Here is a 23,819-nt window from a genome sequence, read left to right on the forward strand (position 1 = left end):
CTTGGAAACTGCTCCTAACATTTTGGTTCAGAGTTCAAACCACGTGAGGGTTGATAGTTATTGTCTCGTTTGATTTGATTTGCTTTTGAGTTTTAACTGAATCAGTCTTACAGGTTTGTGATATAGACAAACTTACAATTGAGGATTTTGTAATTTCTCGATTTAGATGTACTGTCATTTAGCAAGTGACTGAAAATGAAGATCAGGGAATGGAGTACTATACAATGTTAGCCATTTACTGCCATTTACGCTTTGAGGCAGTTTTTAATAATATGAAAAAAAGGCTCACTCATCTTCCTGTCGAACTACTTAGTATTTGCCTGTTTTTCCATGTGTTCCTAAATCTTAAACTATATTTATTTTTTACATGAGCATCATCTTTAATAAATTCGATGTGTAATTCATTTAGCATATTTTATGAATGAAAGCAGCAGCAAAGGTACTCTCTCTCTCTCTCTCTCTCTCTCTCTCTCTCTCTCTCTCTCTCTCTCTCTCTCTCGAGTTTAACCATCCCGTTCCTAATGAGAAACGGTGTATAAACAAAACAATAACAAAAGAAGAAAATATTTTCTTCCAAAAAGAGAGGAAATAGTTTGAGAAGAAGTGTTCAATTTACTTCCTCCAAAAATAGGTAACAGAGCTCTTCACTTAGTATGATTCATTTCTTATGTCACAGTTTATCGACTTGAAGCCGCGTGACAGGGAGAGAGAGAGAGACTGGGACCGATTAATCACTAAGTAAAGTGCAGTGCAAAAAATAACACTGCGAGATACCGGCTTAAACTTTTAAGGTTGAGAAATATTCCCTGACGACTTTGGGAAAGTTGGAGCAAGGTTTGGGTGGTCCTGAATACGAGAAGCTATACAAGGTCACAGTTCTCTCTCTCTCTCTCTCTCTCTCTCTCTCTCTCTCTCTCTCTCTCTCTCTCTCTCTCTCAAGCCGTAGGCAATGGAGCGTTTCAGCGTTGGCATTTGTTAAAAGACGGACCAAAGGACGTGCTTAGGGATTCAATATATATATATATATATTATATATATATATAATATATATATATATATATATATATATATATATATATATATATATTATATATATATATATATATATATATATATATATATATATATATATATATATATATATATATATATATATATATATATATATATATCTTCATTCATATCCACCCTCTCGACTCATAGTTCTCATCCAAGTAGGTCTGGGTCCTCCAACTCGTTTGATGTCATCAAGAGCCCAGCTGACACTGTCACGTAATATTCTTCCCCGGGTAATGTGGAGGATGTGATCAAGCTATCTCCATTTCCATTTCAGCAATAAAACTTCAGTAATATTTCTTATGGCATAATTTCTCACACTATCCTGTCATCTGACTCCTAATCTTCGTTTCAGTTGGAAGCGTGAATTTCAAGTCAATCGCCCGTGTGGTCTTGTTCCATATGAATAGGGTTCATCTTCTGAATAATGATAATAATTATATTTCTCAAGTTGACAAAATCTTTCAGATTTAGCATCATTCCCATACCATGATTCATATTGTAAACTAATTCAATTTTACTAGGTCATTATCAATCTATTTGATTTCTAAATCACATTCACTCTGTTCATTGACGGATTCCCCTTTTTCAGTCTTTAACCAAATGGAAACTCAAAATAACCTGTACTGGATATATTTGCTCCTCAACATTTGAAGGACGGAATCTCACTCAGGCCTCTCTTGTAGTATTACTTCAACCCCTTTGAACATACTATATCCTCATTTGTTCTGCTGTACCTTGAATTATCATAAGTCCCATCTCCCATGATGCTTTCTATTAAACTTTATAAGTCTTGTATTTTGCCAAATTAAAACAGCACCCCATGCGTATTCCAGTTGTTAGGTTTCTGTTGTTTCTCCAGTCTAAACACTTTCTTCCATTACCGACTACTTTTTTCATTATAAAATCCATGAAAAGGCCAAACTTCAAAGGTGGCAGAACCTCCCCTCGCAGGACCCTGCTATTATAGCAAATTCACTTAAGGAGGCTCCACCAACATTACCTTTACATCTGTTTCTTTCATGGATAATTTCTGTTAGCTCTAAATATTTATCTGGAATACTATAATGTATATATGTATGTATATATATATATATATATATATATATATATATATATATATATATATATATATATATATATATATATATATATATATAACGTCTTGAAATTCATAAGCCTGTTGTTGTCCTGACTTGAAATATCACGCACGTTTCTTCAAACGTTTTCCACCTTCACTAACGTACGTTTTCTGCCTTGCCGTCAGAAGTCCCGGTACGACGATGGCGTGCCTCCTCCCGTCAGTGCCTCGCAGATGAGGGACATGACAACGTTAGACGGGGTTCCACGGTCGACACTCAACCACGACGCTAAGGTAAGTGCGTTTGTAAGTTCGCAAGTTCGTGCTCCCGCAGGTTTACGGAGCCTCCTACGCCTCACGCTCCGATCTGTGTCGTCTTCAAAGGTAAGAAATGAGCCTCTGCTCTCGCTTTCATATTAACTGAAAAGTAAGGAAGGTGCTTTCAACTGCTGGCCGTTGCAGGCTACCTCGACGAACAGTGGTTGACCCATAACTGAATTACGTTTGACACACAGACATACATATAGGTAGATATACAGTATATGTATTTATACAGTGTATATATATTTATATATATATATAGATATATATATATATATATATATATATATATATATATATATATATATATCTATATATATATATATATATATATATATATATATATATATACACCAACATATATGTGTGTATATATGTATATATATATATATACATTCATACATATACTGTATATATATACATATATATATATATATATATATATATATATATATATATATATATATATATATATATATATATATATATATATATATATATATATATATATATATATATACAAAATTGTAGTCAAGGGCAGGAATACTCTGAGATTCACACTTCCTTTGTTGCTTCCTACGTTTCGTGATTCATAATCACATCATCAGAATTCTATGGAAAATGAAATAAATTAATAAAAAGTACTGAACGGCGAAAACTGAATTACGTTAAAACATTAGTCACTAAAAATCTATAAAGGCTGTTCAAAATTACATACACAAGAGCACACTTAAATACATACACACAAAGCTTAAAATCACGTTACACACGGACACATATGGTTACACAAGAGCACATTAAAAATAGCAAAATCACAAAACCCTCCAAATAAATAAAAAAAAAAGAATAAAAAATTGTTTAATTTTAAGAAAAATTTTTTTTCCTTTCAATAATGGAGAAACAAACAAAGACAGTAATATACTTATAAAAAAAAGCAGAAGACGCTCACCTTACAATGCAAACGACAGAACCACACTAACGGTAAAAAGAAAAAATATATACAGAAAAACAAACAAAAAGATCAGAGGTACAAATAGTAATGACCTATGGCAAAAACAATGGAATTGAGGTTTTGCGTGTTTAATGAGGGAACCCGCAGTTTAATATTTAAAGACTCAAGTATCTGCAGTTTCTGTTGATTCTGTGCTTGGCCAATAACTTTTAAAATCATCATAATTTATCTGTGTTTTGCATTGGTGGCATGATTTCTTATGGAGGATAGCTCTGGATTGAGAGTCGGCATCCAGTTCTATAGCTCACCCTCATGAGAGTCGGCTCTGACCCTGAGAAACCGCCTGGTGGATTCAATATATGTTCCCAGACTACATCTGGGACAAGTATATTCATAAACAACACCAGACGACATCAGAGGGCAGAGCCGATCTTTAAACCATATGTGTCCGTGTGTAACGTGATTTTAAGCTTTGTGTGTATGTAATTAAGTGTGCTCTTGTGTATGTAATTTTGAACAGCCTTTATAGATTTTAGTGACTAATGTTTTAACGTAATTCAGTTTTAGCTTGTTCAGTACTTTATTAATTTATTTCATTTTCCATAGAATTCCCTGATGATGTGATTATGAATCACGAAACGTAGGAAGAAATAAAGGAAGTGTGAATTCCAGAGTATTCTGCCTGACTACAGTTTGTGTGTGTGCATCGAATCTGCCAGATTTGTGTGATATATATATATATATACAATATAGATATATATATATATATATATATATATATATATATATATATATTATACCTACATATATGTGTGTATATATGTATGTATGTATATATATACACACAGTATATATATACATATATACGTACATACATACGGTAACTAGATACATACATTCATAAAAACGAGGTTTCTAGAAAAGGACAGATGTTCTAGATTCTAGAATCTAGAAGATCCCATTGATGAGGTGTAGGAACAATATAAGTAATAATGCTTTTCGCCATTTTTCCTGTCCGTTTATTGCATCACGCATTTCTAGTGTAACTAGACAGCTAATAAGACGTGTATGAAACTGCACCGAAAAAAAATTCTGTTAAGAACGTGAAAGAAATATATAGATGTTTGTATGACGCATGTCAGGGCTCGTCGCAAGATCTTTATCGCCCAGTTATTGAGACAGGAAGAAGTTCTGACAGAAAGTAGAAATTAAGGATAATAGATGGCTTTCTTTCCTGTGATCAGGTAATGAGGGTTTTACATCTGCTGCACTGGGAGCTCATAACTGTCATCTTCATTTTCTGTGTTTATTTTTGGAGGTTCGTCTGTCGCTCCACAGTGACCTCCTTGCATTTGTCTTTTATTTTATAATTGTCTTTAATAACTTGATATTATGTGCTATTATTTTTTGCGGTAATATTTCGAACAGTTTTCAGACTAAACTCTTAAACCTCTTGTGGATTTGCAACTGGTTAGAAATATTCTCTTCCTTTACTGATACCTTTCGCCCTTCATGCGCATAATTCTCATAATTCGAGGAGGAAAGATTGTTTACTTTATAGTTTGGTAACTAATAATAATAATAATAATAATAATAATAATATTAATAATAATAATAATAATAATAATATTATTATTATTATTATTATTATTATTATGTTACTGTGTAATAGTGGATTGTCATTACACAGATTGTTTTTCACGAGATTGTGAATTTCTTAGCAATAATATAATAATAATAATACACACACACACACAATAATAATAATAATAATAATAATAATAATAAATTATTTTCCATATATCTCAAAGACTTCGAGCTATATCTGGGCCACTTATTTGATAGTTAATGGTGTATATGACACTTGCATATGCAATCAATATTGCTTTAGCTCCTTTTGATAAGATATAGATAAGTTATTTGCAGCCAGTAGATTTGAGCCCTGGCTTGGTTTTTTAGAATTACAATCAGGTATAAGCATTTAGAAGCTTTCCATTCAATGGCTGTTTGATGACGCTCCCGGTCTTCCTGTTATTGTCATTGTTAGGAACATCTATCCCGAAATATTGCTAGTGTTTTCTGCAGAGCTGTCTACAGGCAACTTCGATTTACGAGACACTGTATAGAATGATATCAGATCTTACCCACTGGATGAACCTTTTACATGTTACACTTGTGGATTTCAGAGAGTTTAATAGTTTCACGAATCCTTTAGTAATCCTTTTTAAACCCTAAATTATTAAATATTATATTAAGTTGCTTCTCCAACAAAAAAATTGACTGAAATAGCCACCATTAATCGTTTATTAGAGTGTGTCGCTGAATTTAACCGATAATAAAATGCATTTTTGTTCATTCTGATGTGTTCAGTTTGCTCCTTATGAACATCTGTTCTATTTGCTCCTTGTAATGAGCATATATTCTGTTTTCTACTTGTAGTGAACATGTGTTGTATTTGCTCCTTCTAATGAACATGTGTTCTGTTTGCTCCTTCTAATGAACATGTGTTCTATTTGCTGCTTCTAATGAGCATATATTGTATTTGCTCCTTGTAATGAACATGTGTTCTATTTGCTCCTTGTAATGAAAATGTATTCAATTTTCTCATTCTACTGAATATGTGTTTTATTTGCTCCTTCTAATGAACATTTGTTCTATTTTCTCCTTACAATGAACATGTGTTCTGTTTGCAACCTTCTGATGAACGTGTTCAACATCCTCGTTCTAATGAAGTTGTGTATTTGCTCCTTCTAATGAAGTTGCTGTATTTGCGCCTTCTAATGAGCATGTGTTTATTAAGTATGTGTGCTAATCCATCACCTATACTCAGACTTCGGACATTTTTTTTTTTTTCAGATATTTGAAAGATAAGTGAAGAGTTCAAGTCTTCATCGTTACTTCATTCGAATGAAAACCTCTTGGGAAGCTTGAATTTCAAGTCAGTGGGCCCTGAGGGCTTGTTCAATTTGAATATGGTTCATATTCTGAATAATAATAATAATAATAATAATAATAATAATAATAATAATAATAATAATAATAATAATAATAATAATAATAATAATAATAATAATAATAATGTGAATACAGACTGCATCATGGTGGCCCATATAATTAAGGTAGTATACGCTGTGTTAAGTTCCGTTTTCTGTGGTTGATTCTCAGCGTAAAGAAAATGTAGTAGTTTCTCTTTTAAAGAAAACGTTGCTTACTTGAGAAAGCCTCGAATATCTTTCAAGGGTAACAAAACAAATTTTAAGAGACACTACCCCCTTTTTTCGTATTTATATGGACATTTTATATTTATATCGTAATATTTTGATTGGGATTATAGCAATGAAGGATTGAGCAACTCGAGTGTGACTGCATAGGCTAAAATGTTTAACGAATTCCGACATTCGCTCAAGTGATCACTTTGGAGTTTGAAGTATTGCCGTAAGATGATCAAATTACTGTCGGGCCTTTTAATTTCCAGACGACTTAAAATTTTTCAGTTCGCTTTTGTAAATCGTTATACGTGTTATTTTTTCATACGATAATGGAATTATTATATTCTTATTATTTTTCTTCTCTGTTATTATCATAATATGATGATAGTAATGATAAAAGCAGTCATGAACCGTTGATCATATTTTGAAATTATCGAATAATTATATAGGTTGAGCTCCGTAGACCATGTATAAAATCCTGAATTAAAATTATCTTTATGTCACGATCAGCATACAATTGGGCAGGTATCAAGAGTGTCGACAGAAAGCGAGGACAAGACGAAGACGCAGCTGAATTAATATTCATTTGAAAAGGAAAATAAAAACTATAGTTATCGACCTGGTATCAGTAACGTTTCACTGTACGTGTTGTCATACAGTAAATGGTCATCAAACATCTAAGATGTTATGTTGTCTAGTGGAAGGAATCACAGACATTTCAAGAGGTTGGATGATGTGCTGGATGGTTTCATAAACTATTCAGTATTTTATTATAGCGGAAATTTTCACAAAAGTTGCAAGATGTTTAATCATATTTTTTTTAGTGAAAGTTTTCTCAAACATTTCAAGGTATTAGGTTTTGTTTTTGTGGTAATCTTCAGAACGTTTTAAGATGTTATAATGAAAGTTCCTGCATACGTATAAAGATGTTAGGTACAAGGATAGAAAGTCTCATCGTTTCAAGATGTCAGGTACAAGGGTAAAAAGTCACATAAACGTTGCAAGACGTTAGATACTAGGGTAAAAAGTCACATCAACGTTTCAAGATGTTAGCTACAAGGTAGAAAGTCACATAAACGTATAAAGATGTTAAGTACAAGGGTAGAAAGTCTCATCGTTTCAAGATGTTGGATAAAATGGCAGAAGGTCTCACAAACGTTTCTAGATGTTAGGTGCAATGGTAGAAAGTCACATCAACGTTTCAAGATGTTATTTACAAGGGTAGAAAGTCACATAAACATTTCAAGATGGATAAAATAATGGAAGGTCTCACGAACTTTCAGGATGTTAGGTACAAAGGTAGAAAGTCACATAAACGTTTCAAGATGTTAGATACTAGGGTAAAAAGTCACATAAACGTTTCAAGGTGTTAGCTACAAGGTAGAAAGTCGCATAAACGTTTCAAGATGGATAAAATGGCTTCAAGTCTCACAAACGTTTCAAGGTGTTAGGTACAATTGTAGAAAGTCACATAAACGTTTCAAGATGTTGGATGAAACGGTGGAAGGCCTCACAAACGTTTCAAGATGTTAGACACAAGGGTAGAAAGTCACATAAACGTTTCAGGATGGATAAAATGGGCGGGAATGTCTCGTAAACGTTTCAAGGTGTTGAACGTTCTGAAAAGAGAGGAACAGTGCGCCTTTATTGCAAGGGATTTACAGTTGTAACATCATTTTGAAGCTGATAGAACCTTCTGACCTAGACATTGACGCGACTCTACGGCCCTTTCCTCGTGTTTTGGACAAATTTAGATCAGTGAGTCTTTTGAAACGTCTTTCTTTTCATCCAGTTTAACCTCAAAGGCCAGAGGTCCGTAACGTTCGCAAGTTTGCAAGTGACAGCTTTTCTTCGTGTGCTGTTTTTCGTCCCTCCATTGTCTCGTTTCTGTTCTTTTGCAGTTGTGTCGTGTAGCAACTACGACTGGCTGTGTTATGTAAGATGCGTAACAAAGAAACAATAAATATACAAAAATAAGAAATTAAAATACTAGTGTGTTTGCATATTTCAGTGTAGAAGTAACGGAGAACGTTGAACGTTCAACAGAACTTAAAAAGTATTTTTATTAACTGTTTTCTGGTACTTATCTCTTATTCCTAATGTTTCCTACATCGACAGAGATAATGGTATCAGTGCCACGTGATTGCGCGTAAAGCGAAGGAAACTGAACTGGGATTAAATCATCGAAAAATCGATCTTCAGTCCCGTTATGGAAAATTGTTCATTTACTTTCCATGTTAAGTAATGATAGAGATGCCCTGTAGTAGAGTAATATCACTGCACCCAGACTTCGTAAACTTATTAGTTTATTGACTTTGATACTGCAAGGTATAGCTGTTCAAAGAATAATTATAGAGTTGTAAGTTCACAAGGCGTTCACTTACGTTAGGCCCCCGTAGGGGGATAGTGCCATCAGTGCACCTCACGAGGTGCACCGTAGGCATTACTAAAGGTTCTTTGCAGCGTCCCTCCGTCCCCTAGCTGCAACCCCTTGCATTCCTTTTACTGTACCTCCATTCAAATGATCTTTCTTCCATCTTGCTATCCACCCTCTCCTAACAATTATTTCATAGTGCAACTGCTAGGTTTTCTTCCTGTTATACCTTTCAAACCTACCTGCTATTCATTTCCTTTCCAGTGCTGAATGACCTCATAGGTCCCAGTGCTTGGCTCTTGGCCTAAGCTCTATATTCCATTCCATTCCACTTACATTAGGCATACACGAAACAGCACTTGTCTGGATATGGCAATTTATGGATTCCCCAGTGATTCTATTCTTCATTTTTTATGGAGGCTAAAAAAAATTCCTTTTAGATTTAATGTTCGGTTTTTCGAAAGGTTTACAGAAATGTACGTCTGAAATCATAAAAAAATGTGTACTTAACAAGATACACTCAAAAAGATATTATCTCCTAATGTTTACGTTTTGCTGTTAGCCGGAGTTTCGTACTGCATTTAATTTAAAGATTTTGTTGTCAACTTGAGTTTGTCTTTTTCGTGTATGAATACATTACCTATTTCAGCAAAGGTATTTCTGGTGTCGATAACCACGGTAGCCTTAATTTGAATTTATGTGTAAAATAATACCAAATACTCTAGTTAATTTTGGATACTTTAGTGTTGGAGAGAGAGAGAGACAGACAGACAGACAGACAGACAGAGACAGAGACATGGGAAGAGGAAGAGAAAGACAAAGATATGTGAGAGAGATAGAGGTACTAAAAATAGTCAAAGAACTGAGAGAAATAATTAATCACAGAACCATATAGATAAAGATAGCCACGGAAGTGACAGAACCATAAAGATAGAGAAGCCAGAGAAATAGTGCCATAGGGCTTAGAGAGACAGAATCCCAAAACCAGAGAGAGAGAGAGAGAGAGAGAGAGAGAGAGAGAGAGAGATATCGCAAAGCATATCTTTACGATCCTTATTGCTCGCCCATTCCTGGTACAAGTTTGAGTGATGAGGGCCATCAGCTGCCCGGCGTACTCTGAGTATCAATATTGCTGATCCTTGTGTCCTTCTTCTTCTTCTTCTTCTTCTTCTTCTTCTTCTTCTTCTTCTTCTTCTTCTTCATTTTGATTTCCTTTGTTGTGATAGCAAACCTAGAGAGAAAAGTAGAGGGTATGATTACCCTTTTTGAGATAGGTTTTGCTGTCGGAAAACTTAAGTGGACTTATCTGCATGATTCTCTCTCTCTCTCTCTCTCTCTCTCTCTCTCTCTCTCTTCTAATTTAGGAGTATTTTGTTTGAATAAAGCTTTCAATTTAAAGTCATCTTGGTTAGTATGAATTTGGATGAGTGAAACAAGGTAGGGGAAAGTCCAATAATGAAATGTGTTAATATAGAATATGTAAAGAATATATATTTGTCTGTGTGAAATTCTACAATTTGGTGTATGTAGTCGGTACATTTTGTCAGGTTAAATCTGTCCTTACAGTGAGAGATGAGAAGTGTTTTGGATTGCTTAAAAACGCTGCACGCTTCATGCATAATACTCGTTATATATGTATGTATGTATGTATGTATATATATATATATATATATATATATATATATATATATATATATATATATATATATATATATACCATTTGTTATTTATCTGTTATTTGTTTTTTAAGTTTATTATTTACATTCTTTAAGCCATAAACATGTGTCTGGCTGATTTTTTAGCGATATATTTCTCTGTAATATTAAAATAGCTGTCTGCTTACGGAATACCAGGTTATATTTTTATTCGATATTTTATAACCTCCGTACACAAAGAAAGTAATTTCCAAAGCACACAGTAACTGATTAGAGATATCTATTAAAGGCACCTGCTCATCATCGATGTCACTTTGATTGATTGATTAGTGAGAGTGAAAGGCCAATTTCCGGAAAGCAACAAAGGCTTGATCGACTCCACGGAATCCTATTCACCTTGTGTACAGTTCATGATTTCCTTCGTGTTTGTTCACTTCTCTGTATCCAAAGCGGAGTCGTATCCTTAGGAAGGACTATTGATTCGTACCCTAAAGATCGTCAGTTTGTTTCTGAACTTTCGTAGCTGATTTGACATATATTTCAGAAAAGAAGATTCATGTGTAACCTCCGAAAAGTTACACAAGGTTTTGTACCTTTATAGGTAATTGACACAAATTTCAGAACAGAAGATTTATGTGTACCTATGAATGGTTTTATATGTTTATGGATAATTTGACACATACTTCAGAAAAGTAGATTCATGTGTAACCTCTGAGTGGTTTTATATCTTACAGGTAATTGACAAAATTTTCAGAAAAGATTTATGTGTAACGTCTGAATGGTTACACATGTGGTGCCTCTGAATGGTTGTATATCTTTAGGTAATTGACACATTTCAGAAAAGAAGATTGATGTGTACCTGTAAATGGTTACACATGTGGTACCTCTGAATGGCTTTATAACTTTATAGGTAATTGACACAAATTTCAGAAAAGAGGGTTAATATGTAACCTCTAATTGGCTACACCTGTGTAACCTCTGAATGGTTTTATATTTTTATACATAATTTGACACAAATTTCAGAAAAGGAGATTCATAATATGTAACGTCCGATGTTACACATGTGCAACCTCTGAATGTTTTTATATCTTTAGGTAATTGACACATATTTCAGAAAAGAAGGTTCATGTGTAGCCTCCGAATGGTTACGCATGTCGTATCTCTGAATTGTTTTATATCTTCATAGGTAATTGACACATATTTCAGAAAAGAAGATTCATGAGTAACCTCTGAACGGTCATGTGGACTGATCTTTTCACAACGGGAATATGACCTGTCCGTATCCCACAGAATGGAAAGGATGTTTACCGTATGGATATGTATCTTATACAAAAGGTAGGTTTTTGACGTTGTTTGGCAACTGGTGAGACTTAGGCTTCAGCTAGAATGATCACAAAGACTTGGGTCTCGGTTAAGACTTCTCTTCCAGTTAGTCTAATTTTTTCTTCTCTCTTGGCCTTATTTTTCTTCGTTATCTCCGTTTCTCTTTTCCCATAGTATCACCTCTGTTGTCTGTGGCTACCAGTGCAATTCTGGCTTTCGTATCATTCGGATTTTCAATAGATTTTTATTTTTTTTTTTTTTGCAAGGATTGCAAAGTAAATCATGAATTAGTTTCTGATTTCCAGTGTTGTGTATTTTCTAAGGCATTTTAATGCGCTTTTTGTTTTTTTCGAGGATTGCAAAGTAAGTCATGAATTAGTTTCTAATTTCCTGTATTGCATATTTTCGAAAGTATTTTAATGCGCTGTCAGTTACTAACACTACGACTACTGCTAGAAATGCTACTATACTTGGTGAGCAAATTTGAGTTTGTAGAATTATTTTCCCACTCCATTACTGTTTTCATTTGACTTCTTATGTGGGTAGACTCTTGATTCCAAAATTGCATATCAAAGTGAAGGTTATTTTAGCAAAAGGTGAAAAGTTATCAGTTGTACCGAATTAAGCAATTTCTGATCTCCCATTAATCGTTCTGGTGGAAATTTTTATAAGTAATCGGATAGGTTTAGAAACCGTGTGAAGTCAGAAGACAGGTGTAGAAACCGTGTGAAGTCAGAAATCATGTAGAAACCTTGTGAAGTCAGAAAACAGGTTTAGAATCCGTGTGAAGTCTGAAAACAGGTGTAGAAACCGTGTGAAGTCAGAAAACATGTAGAAACCGTGTGAAGTAAGAAAATACGTGTAGAAACCGCGTGAAGTCAGAAAACATGTAGAAACCGTGTGAAGTCTGAAAACAAGTGTAGAAACCGTGTGAAGTCAGTAAACAGGTGTAAAATCCGTGTGAAGTCAGAAAACAGGTGTAGAAACCGTGTGAAGTCAGAAAACAGGTGTAGGAACCGTGTGAAGTCAGAAAATACGTGTAAAAACCGTGTGAAGTCAGAAAACAGCTGTAGAAACCGTGTGAAGGCAGAAAGCAGGTGTAGAAACCGTGTGAAGTCAGAAAAAAATTCCTCCAAGAATCTAACGTGCTTGTTCTTTTTGTTTATTTATTTGCGTAATACTTTTGTATAAACAGTTTATGTATTTATTTATCAATTTATTTATCTGCTTTATCAATTATTTATCTATATACTTATTTACTGTGGTATTTAGACCCGAGAGGATTCCGTAAGGTGTGTTAATTTTGAACCGCGTCTCTATGGTAACGTGATATCCAGCTTAGGAAGGCGTGTTTATGTAGATATTTTTGTAGCTTTTTTTTTTTTACTATGAAAAAAGTGACCCTCTTTAACGGCACTGAAGTTGCCAAGGTGAATGTAATCATCATAGTTAATATAAATATGGTGTTGTTGTTGTTGTTGATAATATCGACAATTTTTATAATCATCAAATAGTTTGATAAATTTATCCGCAGTTTGATGCACCTGACCTTTATTATCATCAGTTTAGTCTTACTGATGTATTGATGATGGAGATTGTATTTGCAGTGCGATCTTTTGAACGGCCAAAGTGACAACTTTTAATGTTTATTTGTTGTTTTTGGATCCATCAACCTAGCATTGCGTTGTGTCTAATTCTGTTAATTAGGATTGTTTTATATTGACTATAATTATCTCTTTTGAGAATTTCCCTATCGCTGAATTAACATTTTTTGTTTATATATATATATATATATATATATATATATATATATATATATATATATATATATATATATATATATTTATAGAACGTCTGGACCTGCTTGTAATGTCACATTTCCTTATTGTTATTACTTTGTTTGAGTTTTCTTTACTAAGAACTCATGGCAAATAAACTTGACATTTTATATATATATATATATATATATATATATATATATATATATATATATATATATATATATATATAGTTTCCTTACAAAGACAAAACCACATGAGAATGCTGACAGAGTAAACCTCTTGCTACAATTTATCACTTAGAAAGTTTATCCATTTGCAGTACCTGAAGGGTATAGGTCGCCCTCTGTCAGGAAAAGAAAAAGGAGTATCATCATTGCTTGGCCTCAGTAGCCAGGACCTGTGTTGTTTCAAAATCGGGTTGTTCTTGGGTTAGTTATGTCCATACCGTGTTTGATTGTTGTTGGGTTATTAGTGTCGATACTGAGTTTGGTTGTTGGATTATTAGTGTCGACACTGAGTTAGGTTGTTGTTAAGCTAGTTGTATCGATACGCAGTTGAGTTGTTGTTAAGTTAGTTGTGCCGATACCGAGTTGGGTTGTTAGGTTATTAATGTCGATATCGAGTTGGGTTGTTGTTGGGTTATTAGTGTCGATACCGAGTTGGGTTGTCGTTAAATTAGTTGTGTCGATATTTAAACGGGTTGATGCTGGGTTAGTTGTTTCGGTATCTAGTAGGGTTGTTGCTCAGTTAGTTGTGTCGATGCTAAGTCGAGTTGTTGTTGTGTTAACAGGGGCGATTTCAAGTTGAGTGGGTGTCAAGTTAATATAGTCGTTTCAGAATCAGAGTGGCGTTGAGCTAATTGTTACGATACACTGTAGAATTGGGTTGGTGTGGGTTTATTGAATCGATAGTAGTGTCGATATGGAGTCGAGTGTATTTTGAATTAGTTACGTTGATATAAAATCGGGTGGCTGTTGGGTTAGAAAGGAGGAAGCTTTCAAAGGAAATGAGAGCCATTCAGTAGATGCTCGACAGCAATATTGGACGGTGCGGTGGGATGAACGCGTTTTGCACACGCTCGCTCTCTCTCTCTCTCTCTCTCTCTCTCTCTCTCTCTCTCTCTCTCTCTCTCTCTCTCTCTCTATAAATGTGTACTTGTCAAATTTTGTCTCATTAACTATTTCAGCCTCTCTCTCTCTCTCTCTCTCTCTCTCTCTCTCTCTCTCTCTCTCTCTCTCTCTCTCTCTGTGTGTGTGTGTGTGTGTGTGCGTGGAGTGCATGCGATGTTACATATGTGTACTTGTCTAATTTTGTCTCATTAACTATTTCAGCCTCTCTCTCTCTCTCTCTCTCTCTCTCTCTCTCTCTCTCTCTCTCTCTCTCTCTCTCTCTCTCTCTCCTTGTATGTGTGTGCACGTGTGTATATGTTCACTTGTCTATTTTTCTATCATTAGCTCTCTCTCTCTCTCTCTCTCTCTCTCTCTCTCTCTCTCTCTCTCTCTCTCTCTCTCTCTGTATGTGAGTGTGTGTAAGCTTATATAAGTGTACTTTTCTAGCTTTATTTCATTAACTATGTCATTCTCGATTTGTCCTCTCTCTCTCTCTCTCTCTCTCTCTCTCTCTCTCTCTCTCTCTCTCTCTCTCTCTCTGTGTGTGTGTGTGTGAGTTGTGTACATGCATAAATGTATACTTGTCTAACTGTTTTTTGAACCATGTCAGATCAGATTTGTTCTCTCTCTCTCTCTCTCTCTCTCTCTCTCTCTCTCTCTCTCTCTCTCTCTCTTAGTTTATGTACATGTAAATATGTTTACTTGTGAAATTTTGTCTCGTTAGCTATTTCAGTCCCGATTTATTTTTAATGATTTTGGGGACTTGTATGTGTCCTGAAGGATCTATTTCTTTGCTTATTTATCACGCAGTTGCATATCTTTCATTTATTTAGACCCCCATGTTTTGTAAAAGGTTGTGTGAACCCTGACCCAAACATTATTGGCTTGTTCATTACCCGAGTTCACTACCATGTGGCAACTGTAGAAATAAAAACATCATTATAGCTAATAAGTCCTTGGAAGGCCCAAATATCGCTTACAGATATTAGAATTGGAACGCCAGATAATTGGGTATTGGCGCCAGCCTCTGAAAAACTTGATGCCCTTTATCCACTGTAATTGGGAATAAACTGCCCCTCGCATGTAAGTACCAAGCTTTTCAACATGTGCAATCGTGGTTCTGGGAACGTTTGCATCTGGAGTCTGTGTATTGACACTTATTGACCGAAAATAGTCTAAAAATGGCGGTTGGTGATTGCTTCGTTTAACGGGATGTATTTGACAGGTCACATTTTAATAAAATAACCGTGTCCAATAGTTTTCTCCAGTTCAGAGCGTAAACTCGAACACACAGTATTGAAGCTCCTTTATCAAGTTTATTTCAGGTTTTCTAATAGTTGCTTAAAGCGTTAGTCATATTAATATTTTGTATTTTTAACTCAACTCTGTTTGGTTTGTCTTAGATTTGGCATAGAATTTCATATTTCTGTCTCGGCATTTGTTGAATTATATTCTGACCGGTTTCGTCGATATTTTCCGTGCGGCACATCTGCATGTATGTATGCATGTATGTATGTATGTATGTATGTATATATATATATATATATGTATATATATATATATATATATATAAATATATATATATATATATATATATATATATAAAGATAAAATCCACGAAGGAAAGAGGGAACACTGGAGTGCTGCAGGCCTTTCGACTGTCTGTCGTCCTTTTACTCTGCCAAGTAAAGGACGATGCAGACAGTCGAAAGGCGTCGCAACACTTCAGTGTTTCCCTCCTTCAGGATTTATCTTTATATATATATACTCTCTATATATGTATGTATATATACATACATATGCATGCATGCAGATGTGCCCTTTTGAAAATAATTGACGAAACTCAATCAAAAACACCAGTGTTTCATTATTTCTATGGTACGACTGCATATATTCATCAGTGTCAGGTAAATTTTTATATTATATATATATATATATATATATATATATATATATATATATATATATACATATATATATATATATATATATATATATATATATATATATATATATATATATATATATATATATATTGTTTGCATTTATTTGTATCTGCCTTCCTTCATAATGCTTTTGACATCTTACCGATAACAGAGAGCTTGCTTTTAATGAAAAATTTTCCCTAACATTAAATGGAAGACAATTTTTCTTCTACTCAGTCTTACCTATAGTTATGTACGATTTTCACTTATTTAACTCGGAAGCATTTATACACGAGACAATGATGATTCGTACATTGCAGTGACTTGGGATTTTGAGTCTTTGTAACAGTCATGCGGTGCTTTTGCCACCTTTTCCTTGCGCCGGTTTTCCGTATATTCTTAAAACCTGTATTCCCTCAAAGTGCTAGATTTCTGCGTCCCTTATTCTCCAAGTGCTTTGTTTTCTACCTCTTGTGATCTCTTTAAACTTTCCAACTTCTTTAACTTTATTCATGCTCTAGTTTTCTCCTCTCATAAACTAAAACTTCGAGAGAGGTGTAGGGAAGGCTATAAATTTGATTCGTTTGTTATTGTTAAACTGCTAAATGATAATAATAATAATAATAATAATAATAATAATAATAATGTCAGTATTTACAAGCCTCAAAATATTGACTTCAGAAATAATAGTGATTCTTATAATGGTAGCACTACCATAATTTCCGCTTTTTTAAGACACAAGCCAGTGCCAGCAATTCTCTTTTACTGATTTACGTAAACTTCGTTCGGTGATTTGCTTTTAAACGACCGTAAACTAACAGGACACGTTCATGCTCATTGCAGTTCTGTTGATGCTAGGCTACCGAGCCATGTGCTATGCTACGTCATCGGATAGACTGATTTATTGGGATGTGCGTGTTGAATCCATGGTCTGAATTTTTTATGTTCACCCTGGTTGTCTGAAAGCGCTTGCGCTGGCGTACGTTCTCTCTCTCTCTCTCTCTCTCTCTCTCTCTCTCTCTCTCTCTCTCTCTCTCTCTACACACACCACTGGCCTGTCCTCGCTGGTTATTTGGTTGTGTATTGAAATCTGGCATATGATGTCCGTAGAGTTTGCCTCTCCTTTCACCTTGAAACCAACACATATGGTTCTACTAGTTTCAAAAAATTATGACGTCATTCTGTCATTACTGCTTTTTCCCGGTTTCTGTTGCAGCGTCATCGTACGAAGTTTTTGCGCAGGATCACAGTTCCGTAGTCTGTATGTTAGTGTGGCCTACTGCGTATGAGTTAAGGAATGAATGAAGTGAGTGGGTGGGAGATGAGGCTGCGTCGGAGAAATGGAGGAGAGAGTGAGTGAGTTAGGGATTAGGGTGATGATGGAGGATGGATACGGCGTTGGGAAGGGGAGGGGGCTTCTGTTGGAGGAAGAGGTGGTGAGTCTAGTGACGTGGTCCCGAGGGATTCGGGAGAGGGAGGTGTGCTCAGTCGTCTCTTAAACGCTGTGGTGTAAGCATCGGAGACGGCGTCTGTCTATTCAAGCGGCGTTCGCACGCTCTCGCGCACTTTGGTGACCACATTGTTATTAATGATTGGATTTGTTCCTACGTTTTATTGCTAACATGAGCCGTATTTGAAAAAAAAAGAGAATAAGATATACTAAAACGATAATTGTGTTGAGGCTTTCAAGAACAAATGGGGTGTACAGGCTAACATATCGTTTGGAAGAATGATCGTATGTTTAAATAATGTCCTGCTCGTAGCCTTTTCTTGGACTGATGAGTTCAGTTTAGTTTAGTAGAAAATGAAATAATTTTTATGGAGTAAAATTATTGTCAACCTCTGATTCACGCTGAAGAGGACATTTGAATTCTTGGGAAGTACTGTACATAATTTTCATGGTCAATATATGTTGAATAATTGTTAGAAAAGATATTCTTTTTATTTTTGTAAAATTATCTTTTACCCCTAATACATTCTGACGAGAACATATGGAAATATTTGAAGTACATGAATTCTTAGTCACAATCTTGCTGAATTACCATTCTTGGGAAAAGATAATGGTTACATGAAGCATATTGCAGGTAGAACATCGCCTCATATGTTATGGAAGTATGTCATTCCTTTGTCCTATTCCTGGCGAATTCCTGTTTAAATCTGTGCCTTCGCCAAGTGTACAGATCAACGGTGCTATGTACTGTAGATGTCGAGAGAAGGATAACGACGAACACCAGTCTGTTGGGGGAAAAAACGAGCAACAACGAGACGTCCCCATTCTTCGTTAATGGATTCGACCTGTTGTCTGTCGGAACAAGCTTTCTCGCGCCTCGGGATTTAAAGCGAATGGGCTCTTTATTACCTTCGTTCATTCAGCTGTTCCTCACGATACCCACATGCTTGTATGTCCTCAACTAACCTCTACCTCCCATCCACCGTCCCCCCACCACCTTCAACCCCTTACCTTCATCCCACGCGTGTTGTAGTCACTGAATGAATGAGTTGTTGTTGCCTTCCGTCAGTTTTCCCTTTATTGATTGGAGGGAGCGCGAGCGAATGTTTTATTCACTTTTGCAGTGTCGGTACTAGTTATTGTTAATATTGCAGTCTAAGGATATTTATGGCAATCATGTTTCAGTGGTGTGAGTTATATATATATATATATATATATATATATATATATATATATATATATATATATATATATATATATATATGTGTGTGTGTGTGTGTGTGTGTTTTTGTGTACATATTGTGTACATATACGCACATTTTTTGCACCCCTCTGTAATCGTTATAGGTTACATTAATTTACCATATTATGTGTGTGTGTGTGTATTATTGTGTATTATTATTATTTGCTGTGTTTACGAGCCTCCATTCATAAATATATATGTACGTACAATTTATCGATTGCATTATTTCAATGTCTGCCTCTTGCATCATTTCAAATTGAGAAGGAAATACAAGAATCCATGCAAGTAAATAGACGCTCTGATACGACAAGTAAGTTACAAGACGACACTGAAAGCTGCATTGCATTACTGCTCGCGGGCGTCAGTGTTTGAATTTACACTTGTGTTTATAAACGTTATCATTTTGACCAAGGTTCGGACAGCCTTGACCATATTAGCATCAGAGATGGATAGTAGATGGCCTCTTGTTTTAGGAGAGAGAGAGAGAGAGAGAACAATGAAAAGGGAAGAGCCGGACATAAGAATACAAAGGAAAAAGCGCCGCATTAGGGGGAAAGAGCGGAAAGATGGTATTAAAGAGAGAAGGAGTCGGGAGGACGGTAAGATGAGGATTTTTCCTCCTTGCTCTCACTCATAAAAAGTACGACCAATTGTTTGATGTCCTCTTTGGGTCTGGTGGTGATGAGAGGGTGTGAGTCCTAATTTTTCTTTCCTTTGCCATTTTTTTTTCAATTTCGTTGTTAGTTGTTTGTCATTTGCACTTTAGTTACCTTCTTGCGGGGACCGAAATTGATTTGATTTAGTTAGTACATTTGTATATACAGTATATACTTAATTACATTTATTCACCTCACGTCTTTTTACCTTTTTGAGAGTGAAAAGCTTACGTGTCTCAGGAAGCCTCTTGGGGTGAGGTTGCTAACCCCACGTCCTTTTTCTTAACCACGGCAGACTCTCGTACCCATTTATAGCTGGGTGGGTGGTGGGCTATAATCCTGGAGCAATTTACGAACCTATATTTCTTTGTATACATTTATATCTGCAAGTATGAGTTGATTTATGCATTTATTGTTAAAATTACTTCATTGTATATTCCCAAAGAAAAAAAATTATAAAATGTGCGCCATTTTACAAGAAGTGGCAGTTGATTTTCTTTCACTGTGTTCGGTGTTTGTTTTGCGAATTTGGATGGTATAGTCTTGTCTAGACGCATGAAATGGTTGTGACCTTTGCGTTAGGTTGCTATTCTTAGTCTTCGAAGACTTGTGTCCTTTGACTGAAAATAGTCCGTCCGTGACATTTCCACACTGAGAGAGAGAGAGAGAGAGAGAGAGAGAGAGAGAGAGAGAGAGAGAGAGAGAGAGAGAGAGAGAGAGAGAGAGAGAGAGAGTACGAATGATAACTCAAATGGAATTCTCCTTGGTACTTTTACAGGAATAAAAACAATGAATTAATGCAGTTGGTGATAGTGATACAATTCCTGCATTGATTAAACACATACTGACTAGGAAACTGTTTGAACTGATAATTTCATTGTCATAAATATCGATATTGAGTGGAGTGTATGTAGAACATTAGCGTCAATATGTTTCATCCAGACACTTCTAGAGAAATACGAGCACTGAGTAAGCATAATGATAGCGATCTTATTTTTCGATAGTATATACTCGTAGGTACATGCTGATCGGGATTTTCTACAAACTCTTCAAGTTTCTCGTTATAAATCTCGATACTTGTAGTGTGAAAAGGAGAGGCCATTTTATGAAAAGCTTTTCGTTTCTAGAACACTGCATGTGCCTACATAAAAAGCATCTTATACCCCCCCTTGGTTGCTGGGCTTCAGAGATAACGCGAGAAGATGAACATCATTTTTAAAATGTTTTAGGTAAGAAATATGGAATATACTGCGGTTAGGCAAACAGTAAATGGTAAATGGGGCCGTTCCGTGCCACGTCGTTCCCTAAATGCAAATGCAGAGAGCGACAACCGTGCCTTGTGTACCGGGCTCGGTCGCTAAATTACACTTCACGGCGGAAGACGAATGCGTTTCAATCGCTTTCAACGCGAGCGCGGGTGAACTCGTAAATTGATAGTTTATGTAGTTTGCTTTGTCGAGGGACTTTCAATGTCTGGCTGGTATTTATGGTGTCCACGAAAAAATGATTGTATGTCATTTTTTCTCCTCTTTATTTTGCTCTTTGCTTTTTAGTTTTGAATTTCAGGAAAACAATTCTCTCTCTCTCTCTCTCTCTCTCTCTCTCTCTTCTCTCTCTCTCTCTCTCTCTCTCTCTGTGCTAATTTTAATTTTTCGTCTTAGAAAGAATATCTCTCTCTCTCTCTCTCTCTCTCTCTCTCTCTCTCTCTCTCTCTCTCTCTCTCTCTCTCTCTCTCTCTCCTGTGCTACTTTTAATTTTTCGCTTTTAGAAAGAATCTCTCTCGCTCTCTCGCCTGTGCTAATTTTAATTTCCCGATTTTAGAAAGTCTCTCTCTCTCTCTCTCTCTCTCTCTCTCTCTCTCTCTCTCTCTCTCTCTCTCTCTCTCTCTCTCTCTCTCCTGTGCTAATTTTAATTTTTCGATTTTAGAAAGAATCTCTCTCTCTCTCTCTCTCTCTCTCTCTCTCTCTCTCTCTCTCTCTCTCTCTCTCTCTCTCTCCGTAAGCGGCCTTGTATACGCAAATATTGCCATTTTGAAGTTGATATAGCAGAACTTCTCCTCGAGAAAAAAAAAAAAAAGTAAAGATGCAGTGATGGCGTGAAAGAAATTCGACAAAGTTTCCAAGAAATAAACAGGGCAAACATCAAAGGTGTTTTCCCATAATGGCAGGTGATTAGATGAAGCCTTCCTCCTGCTGTAAATCCTCCCAACGGCCTTCCAGTTTATGAATACCAATGGGCCTTCATTCACGAATATACATAGCAACATTCTCTCGGCCCTCCAGTTGGAATGAATAAGTAAGGCTGTTAACGTTGTTCTGGCCATGACCACTTTACTGGCCAGATATCGCACCAGATGTTCATTATCCATTTTTGGAGGCTTTCGTTGTTTATACCTTTCATTTTCTTTCGTAGGGGCCAGGGTGCATGTATTTCTCTTTTTTTTTTTTTTTTTTTGTCACGATTTGTGGGGTAGTAGTCCCGCTTATTTCATTAATCTGAATTGTATACCTATCTTCATACTCCGTACTCCATTTTAGGTTCATTTCAGTCATTTTGATTTTTGGCTTATCCATTTCCTTCACTCTTATGTAAAAGATACTTTTATACATTTTATACATTATTCAACATGAGGCTGTTTATTCGTGTTAAGTCACATGAGAAACTTTTATAGCGAGTGATTTATTTATATACACTTTTTAGATTGTATGTCTAACACAATAGATTGACATTTTGTATTGTAAAACCACCTAAGACACTTTTATACAGATTATTTATACTTCATTTACTTCATATGTTCAGCATGAGATATTAATTGCGAGCGTAAGACCACTTGGAAGACATTAAGAAAATAAATCATTTTTATGCGTATCCTAAAAATGATATACTTTGTAATATGAAAAAATATTAATGGCAAAAGATTTATTTTGTATTCTTTTTTTTATAAGTACGTCCACAATGACATACACTTCGACAAGTGTAAGTCCACTTGAGAAATATCCATAAAGAAGAATTTACTTTTAGCCCTTTTTGCTGCCATCCTCAACATGAGACACTCAGCTTCCTATAACCGAAAGAAGAAGAAGAAGAAGAAGCAGAGGAGCATCTGGGATAAGGTTTTGAAAGAGCAATGGGATCGTTATTGACCAAAGGTACCTATTGCGGGTCCTTGAGGAGCGATCGATAGGTATAATATTTTCAGCAGAATTGATTTCCTCTCGAGCAGCTTCGTCGAACACTCCAGAATATGTCAGCTGAAGAGTCTCCTCACGTTACGCCGTGCAAAGTTTTCGAGGGTTGAAACTGGGAGGGTGGCGTCATCTCCCGGTATTTCTTGGGACTGGTGCTTGGAGGTATCATCATCATCGTCCTTCTTCTCATGGCTTTGGGAACTGGGTTCTAGTCTTCCTGGTTTTGTTGGGGGAGGGGGTCCCCTCATCTCCCTCTATTTCTGTGGCCTGAGAATCTGAGACGTCCCCTTGTATATCTGGGTTTGATATTTGGTGACGTCACCGTTCGGTATTTCTGGGCCTGGGAGTTCAGGGATGTCATCTGCCTGTATTAATGGACCTGGTAGTTGTAAGCATCCTCTCCCGGAACTTCTGGGCACGGTATTTTGGGGCGTCACTTCCTGGGATTTCTAGCACATGGGTATGGGAGTTAGAAGGTCATTTCCAGATTCTTTTC

At 35.7% G+C, this 23,819-nt stretch overlaps 1 protein-coding gene across 8 annotated transcripts in view; it reads left to right on the top strand.

Annotated features, from left to right (window-relative positions):
- LOC136833341 (disks large homolog 4-like) overlaps positions 1–23,819 on the top strand; it is a 734,549-nt gene that overhangs the window by 150,568 nt on the left and 560,162 nt on the right. For 7 of the 8 annotated variants that reach the window (XM_067095343.1, XM_067095344.1, XM_067095347.1 and 4 more), the window contains exon 2: positions 2,324–2,431. In XM_067095343.1, the coding sequence (XP_066951444.1) occupies positions 2,324–2,431 (108 nt within the window). The remainder of the gene's footprint in view (positions 1–2,323; positions 2,432–23,819) is intronic. The other variant, XM_067095351.1, reaches the window with a different exon arrangement.

This window comes from Macrobrachium rosenbergii, chromosome 51, assembly GCF_040412425.1.
Source record: "Macrobrachium rosenbergii isolate ZJJX-2024 chromosome 51, ASM4041242v1, whole genome shotgun sequence".
Lineage (NCBI taxonomy): Eukaryota > Metazoa > Arthropoda > Malacostraca > Decapoda > Palaemonidae > Macrobrachium > Macrobrachium rosenbergii.